This window comes from Gigantopelta aegis, chromosome 7 (assembly GCF_016097555.1).
Source record: "Gigantopelta aegis isolate Gae_Host chromosome 7, Gae_host_genome, whole genome shotgun sequence".
Classification (NCBI taxonomy): domain Eukaryota; kingdom Metazoa; phylum Mollusca; class Gastropoda; order Neomphalida; family Peltospiridae; genus Gigantopelta; species Gigantopelta aegis.
This window is the reverse complement of record NC_054705.1, coordinates 16,182,543-16,190,164: the sequence shown is the minus strand read 5'-3', so window position 1 is coordinate 16,190,164 and position 7,622 is coordinate 16,182,543. Positions and strand designations below refer to the sequence as shown.

The window sequence follows — 7,622 nt, the reverse complement described above, 5'->3', positions numbered from 1 at the left end:
AAAAAGTAAATAAATCCCAACAAAATACCCCAACCAGCTATGAAATAATAATAATTGTAAACGTCTTTTCCAACTAAAACCCATTTATGGCCCTAGCGCTTGTAGTTAACTTATGAACGAATGAACGAATGAATGTTTAACGACACCCCTTAACTTATGCATTACAGATAAATTAATTTTAGGTTAATAAAGCAATCTATTTGCAGTGGTGACCTGGCCATCACATAAAGGCAGCCAGTCATATGTTTTTAAATTGTTATCACATGTATGTGTGTTATTAGTATTTGTTATAAAAAATACCAATGTTTAATAAAAAAAATAGTTAAATAATTAAAAATATACTCGAAATTGCACTTGGAAAAATAATTGAAATCCACTCGTAAGATAAATAGTCCTTAACAGGAATGTGTTTAGTGTGAAAGGTCATTTGAATTTGTAGAAAAACAATGGCAGGTTTATTTGTGTGCGTATATATGTGCGTGTACGTGTATTTATTCATCAAATTACAACAATGATCACAAAACTGAAATAATACCTTTATTCACGATAGTCACTTTTAGTTAACAACATAACAAATAGCGAGTTCGCTTTTAGGCATATCTTTCATTCAAATTGTAGCAAGAAATAAAAAGTAAGCAGTTTCCAGAACTTAAAGGTCATATGTCAAAGTTGAAACTACTATATTTTGTTATTTTCACATTTATTTGTAATAAACAACTACAGATTAATCGATCCCACGCATAATCTTCATATAAGTAACTCAAGAATAATATTTTTTTAAAAGTCTTGTACTGGACGATAAGAAGGGTTCCCGAATAATTTTGTGACTAAATATAGCATAATCACCATCTTTGTTTCTTTGCCAATTGTTTGAAAAAACAAAATTATGGAAAAAACTTAAGTGAGTTGAATGTGTAGCATAAAATAGTGACGTCACTAGTTATTGAATGTGACACTCTCAAGATTCCCCCTAAAATACCTTTTTTGCTACTAATATATTGAATTATTTCCGTGTAATTTTTATAGGCATAGAGCTTGAGGGTAGAACTTTATTTCTCAAAGCAAAAATTAACAAATATTTGTCGCGGTAATCGTCATTATGGCAACTTTGACATAGGACTTACAAAAGAAGAAGAAAAAAGTAAATATTTAAAGAGAAAGGAAAACATATTTTGAATACTTTGCATGTATTGTTCATTTGTGCCACTCTTCGGGAATATGCCTGTAATCCTTGGGAGGAGTTTTTAATTTTGCCAACGTTCCATAAACCTCCACCTCACACGCTAAGAACTCTCTCTCTTGGGGGTCATTTTTCACGATCACGTGATTCGCAACACGTGTCTTTCCTGAACAGAGAACCTTAATGGCTAACCCTGCTTCGAATACCTCGCGGTCAGGATGGCATGCGTTGTTGTTGAGAAATCCGGTGTCGGAATTATAAAGCATAACAACAAGATTCCTGTACGTAGCAGCTTCTGAAAAAAAAAATAGAGAACAGAAAATAGTTACACAACAAATATATGTAAAAAACCCCACCCCAAAACATGCTAAACAGAACAAATGAAATGAGAATATTTTAACACCCCACACCTATATCTCTACTTACCTACCTACCTACCTACCTCTCCTCTCCTCTCCTCTCCTCTCCTCTCCTCTCCTCTCCTCTCCTCTCCTCTCCTCTCCTCTCTCTCTCTCTCTCTCTCTCTCTCTCTCTCTCTCTCTCTCTCTCTCTCTCTCTCTCTCTCTCTCTCTCTCTCTCTCTCTCTCTCTATCTAATGCGCCCACCGATGGGAATCGATCCTACATCGATCGGACACCGTTAATATGCAGATTTTATCTTCCCATTCAGTCGTAAAGAGTATATACCAATTTTCAGTTTTAATAATATTTTTAAAAAAAACGTTACTTGGTCTGCGATGATCGGCACCATGCAACATATTTTATGGGAACCAGGGTAAAGTACAGTAATATATTTACCTTTTGGACCAGCTGTGGTCAGATACACAATCTTCTCGACAAGCACATATCTGTCATATAAATCAACGATCAAAATGATAGGCTCAGTTGCGTGGTAGGTAGGACATGACGGTGTGCTAAATCCATTGGAGACATCGCCGTCGACAATGTAGTTCACTGCATGAAATATTGAATGATTTCCCACAGTCCCAGGTACAAACAAGTATGCCTTCATACCAAAAGCCCAGTTTCGATCTGAAAAAGAAAAAAACACACTTGAATTTGGCTATTAATTAGCCCCAAAAGCTAATTCGAAATCCACAACCATTTTAGCTATCGAATTAGCACGTTTGGATACGTAGTGTCCGAACAATTTAGTCAAACTGCAAATATGTTTAGTCGAAATTAAATCCCCTTGTGTTTGCGCGCCCTCACGAAACATTTTTGTCCCTCGGGTTGGAACTGCCTTATCTATACCTCACAACGGTGATAGATTCTATTAATCTGACACCAGGCATGAGAGTACTAACTACCAGATACGTTAATTAAACAAACACAACTCTGTTAGGCTATCTTTGTGATGTCAAAGTGTTTTCCGTCAAGTCCTCTTCAGGAATATATAACTTAACCGAACGTTAAATAGTTAAGTCAATTACTCATCTGTTTGAAAGTTTACGTGACGTCACTGAGGTAGTGGTTTGAAGATTTATATGTGATTGGGAGATTAAAGCACCAAGTGTGGTGGTTCGTGTGGAATTAAATTGTCAGCGGTCTCGATTTATGTGATCAGAAGATGAGACATCGAAACACTGAGGGAGGTGGGAGAGCGAGATACAGATATATATATATAGAGAAAGAGGGTGGAACACAAAGAGAGAGAGAGAGAGCGAGAGAGAGAGAGGGGGGGAGGGGAGGGAGGGAGAGAGAGAGAGAGAGAGAGAGAGAGAGAGAGAGAGAGAGAGAGAGAGAGAGAGAGATAGATACATACTTATTGGACTTCCATACACTTCAACCTCGCACATCGAGAGGGTGTCCCCGTGATATGCTGGAGTTTTCACTATCTTTACACTACTAGCAAGAGTCATAGGGGGACACAGGATGCTCTTGACGTCGCCTGATGTCGGTGGTTTCATTATTTTCCCACACTCAGTTTTATCATCTGCCCATACAGCCAAATTAGGTGCATGAGTTTCTATAAAAATAGAACATGGAATTTAGATATAGTAGTATTTCTGGTGTTATCCGCACATTTCACAATTGACAACAATTATGTTTTGGTTTATGCAAGTATCTTATAATTATATTTATGTGCATACTTTAACAATACATAGCCTAACTGAATTTATTTTGTTTAGCTATAAATACGATTGTTTGCGTAAACTTATGTCGCGTAAGAATGCAAACGTCCATTCACTATTATTTGAATCAGGCGATTTTAAAGCGACGTCATTTTGATGAGCGACGCCATTTCCTCTAGCTCCTGTGTGAATATTTACGAATCATTTAGTTATATTTGAAGGAATTGTCCGATTCGCGTTTAGTTTATATTTCATGAATGTGAATGAAAGGAATGTGTCAAACATTTACACTGTCGAGGGAATCGTTTAATTTTAATCAACAGCTGTAGAACAACGCTTACAAGTAGGCTAAGTTCCAGGCGTAAACGTTCCAACATTTGTTTGACCACGCCCACTTTACATTAGCGTTGACTCAGTGCGTATGTCTACTCTACTATACCATTTTCCATTAATTTACCGTATAATTATAATGCACTATTACGTGATATCTATGTCACAATTGTATCGCGTTTTGTATCTTTCATGTCGTTTTCTTCAAAATATCTAAATATGGTTCCCTGAATAATCCCCTGCGTGTGCTGTAACCTCACCGTGGTGCAGGGGTGTAACATTCTCTTTGAGAATGGCCAATACAGCACAAAATTGAAGTTTTGAGTAAAGTTCAGTATCCGTAAAGTTCTGTGATGTTTGTGTTTTTGCACGGTTCTTTGCGCTGTTTTTGTTTGAGTCTTGAATTTTTGTGTTGATGTTGATCATCACTTTATTTGCATTACCATAGTTATTTTGCTTTGGAATTTTCCCAGCATTCTTAAAACGGAAACGTCATGTACCCAGTGTATGGTTATTGTAAGGAGATGGAAAGTGACGTGATTGGAATACTGACGCCATTCAAATCCAAATTAGCTACATTATTACAATGCTACGCCACATTAAAATAAAAACTGGTCTATTAACCTTGACCCGTCAAATTTCTATAACAAGCAGACAACGCTATTTACAGGTCGTTATTATTATTATTTTTTTTTTTTCATAATTCTGGACAAAATATTAATTTTAAGTTTTAAAAGATGAAAAAAATAAAAAGTACCTTTTGTAAAAACATTACCATTGGATATGTTTTATTTATTGTGTACGAAGCCAAAGCAAGGGTCCAAAGGTGACTGTCGTCGACCTTAGTTACAGAAAAGTTGTGTGAGCCGGGGAGGGGGGAGGGGGAGGTAGATATGAACGAAAGAAAGTAAGCGCGTCTCGACCAATCAGATTGCCGTAAAGTGTACAGACACAAAGAAAATTAGTGGAGCAGATAAGTGAAAAATCGATCACTTTGTGATACAAGCACCAAGTTTGACATGTGTAACCGTCTTGGGTCACGTTTGCTACTAAAAAATGTTTTCGTGATGGCGTCAATTCACAACACAGATATCTCATAACCAGCATAAAGGTTGATCCTGCAGACCGATTTGAATGATTTTTGCATCAAACTATATGTGTTTTAACACGATGAAATCAAATATGTAACTTAAAAATAGGTTTAGGTTCCGCATCCCGGTACCGGCTCCCACCTAGAGTGAGTTTTAACGACTAAATGAGGTGTAAGACCACCGCACTCTCCTCTCTCTTACTAACCACTTACAACAAACCCACTGCCCTGGACAGTTAGCCAAGATAGCGGAGGTGTGTGGCCATAACAGCGTGCTTGAACATTAATTGGATATAAGCACGAAAATAATTTTAAATGAATGAATGAATGAAATGAAAATTGTAAATATATTGTTAAAAATGGGCCCTTGAATCTTTTGATGGGGACAGGTCACCATGGCTACCTCCCTTTTAGTGGAGGAAGCATAAAGTCCATTTAGGGCGGCGCCAATGATATGTATCCGTAGGTCACAAACGTTCCCGAAGACATTCGTCGGATTTTTCAACGTAAAAAAGGAAAACAAAATGTATGTAACTGTTGCATAATTTAGCCCCCCCCCCCCCCCCCCCCTAGATACGCCACTGCCTTTGATCCGCATTGTACCTGTACTGTTCGCATACACTTCCACTTCACAGAAGGAAAGGCTATCGATGTCATTGACCTCCTTCCGGATCCTCACATACCGCGCTAGCCAGGCCGTTGTACAGAAATACGTGCCAGTTCCATTCACTTTAGACACCTGATGATGACACACGTTAGGTTCCTGCTTAAGGTCCATCATAGTTTCAATGTAGAAGTTGTGAAGGTTATCATCTACAAATTAAAGGATTAAAGACAGAAACCTCAAAATTGTAAGTGTCATATTTTACATATATGTATGTACAAATAAATAGATCCGACAAATATTTACACAACTATCTCAACAATACAAACTCTTAATTTTCTCTGCGTGAAACGTGTGAGAGTTTTGGACATTTGGTAATTCTGACATGTAGTCATTCGGACACCCTCCACAATTTTCGATTAGCAGCAAGGGACCTCTTATATGCAACATCCTACAATCAGGATATGCATTCAAAGGCCTGTGATTTACCAGTCGTGGTCTGTGAATAATGAACAAAGTATATTACATTTATTGCAGACCTTCGTTTTTGACGGGCGCGGGCGCTATCACGCCCGTAAACCCGCGTCAACTCAATCTGACGAGCGCGAAATAACGCACCCCTAAATTGAACAAATCACGCTTGTGTTGTTTGTTTTTTTAACTCCGCCATTTTAATTGTTTATTGAATCCAATCCACAACGCCACAAATCTTCCCATTCTGTCCACAATGAACTTCCTAGAATACTTTTTATAAATTGAAACACGATTGGTTGGTTATCTTTACATTGAGCCAATCAGCTAGGAGTTCACTTATTATTAAGATCTCGTTGGTTTTGTTTTGTTTTGTTACCATATTATAACATCATGTAGAATGTGAAATACAAGCTCAAACGCATTTAAAAAAAAGTCGTGTGTGTTCGCTATGAACGGATATCGTCAAACGTATAGGCCCCTACGCTTGATTCTTCGCCCGTGCCGCCATAGCTCGGCAAAGCACAAACGACAGCCTGTTGTCAGTTTCAGTTAACACGTGCGTTTGCCGATTTCTAATTGTAGGGTTCGTCTCAAAAAATTAAAATAGAAATCTTGCGCTGTGCGAAGAACGTTCGGTTGAGAATACGGTACTAGTCTTTAGTTAAAACCGCTTTGATCTTGACAACGTATTATCGACAGTCGTGCCTTCCTATTTCAGAATTGATATTTTATAAAGTGTTAGTAGAACTTTCAAAGTTTAGTTTGTATACTAGTAACACATTAATCATGTATATATTTTTAAAATAAAATATACTAAAGTAGACAATGAACGTTTTCACTTCTTAATTTTACGTGTTAAAATCGACAAATTCAAATAAATATTATTTCGTTTGGAAAGGGTAAAGTTGGGGGTTGTTGTTTAACGACATCAAAGATAAAGCATATTGATTTAATAATCATCCGACCCCACACAACCGTAAATAAAATGTTTTGAGTGCATCGTTAAATAAAACATATCCTATCCTTCCTTCCATCTGCTGTTGGATGTCTAACATTTGGTAATGTTGACATATAATCTTAGAGAGGAATCGGGTGCATGTGCAGGGGGAGGGTATTGGAGGTCGAAACCCTTACTTGCCCAAGCTTAAAAAAAATTTAAATGTATTTTTTGGGGGAGTATGGCCCCATATAAACTTCGCTCAACACGGTCTATAACCCCAACCCCGCTGAAATCCCTGCACACACGCCTTGGAAACCCACTGCATTTTTTAGCAAGGGATCGTTTATATGTACCATCCCACAGACAAGATATCACATACCATGGGCTTTTTGTATACCCGCCGATGGGATCGATCCTAGACTGACCGCGCATTTCCAAAAACCACCTTTTTAGGTCTAAGTAATGAATAAAAATAACATAGATCTAGTCTTGAAAAATGTTAAGTAAATCGAACACAGTACCCTCTTCCTCTACCCCTAGAATGTTACGTAACACCCCCTTACATGTAACGCGCATGCCAACAGCTGGCCACTGTCAAAATTTCAAGGCAAATCTCCCACTTACCGACCCCTGGAAAGGCGTTGTACCATACCTCTATGGATATAAATATGTTTTGGAGATATGAGACGACCCCTCAATCAAGACAGTTAAATTTGTTCAAAAATTGCGAAATCTCACGTGATCTCTTGTTGGGGAATTCTATAGTTGCGACAAGCCAATGAAAACCGAGATCGGTACGAGCCCGTCAAAAGTGTCCCACTTTCAAAATACTGGCTTTGTTTTTGACCTGGATAAGCCAGCGTAGTGAAACCAATGCGAAGTGCGGCGTCATATATGCACCAAACGTAATTGGATTTTTTGTTCTATATG

At 37.9% G+C, this 7,622-nt stretch overlaps 1 protein-coding gene across 1 annotated transcript in view; it reads right to left on the bottom strand.

The window, feature by feature from the left end:
• Nucleotides 1–524: 524 nt before the first annotated feature.
• LOC121376881 overlaps nt 525–7,622 on the bottom strand; it is a 151,773-nt gene continuing 144,675 nt past the window's right edge. Inside the window, exons 34-37 of the mRNA XM_041504667.1 lie at nt 5,278–5,487; nt 2,945–3,148; nt 1,978–2,211; nt 525–1,475 (exon numbers count right to left, since the gene is read on the bottom strand). Of these exons, the coding sequence (XP_041360601.1) occupies nt 1,195–1,475; nt 1,978–2,211; nt 2,945–3,148; nt 5,278–5,487 (929 nt within the window). The 3' untranslated portion in view covers nt 525–1,194. The remainder of the gene's footprint in view (nt 1,476–1,977; nt 2,212–2,944; nt 3,149–5,277; nt 5,488–7,622) is intronic.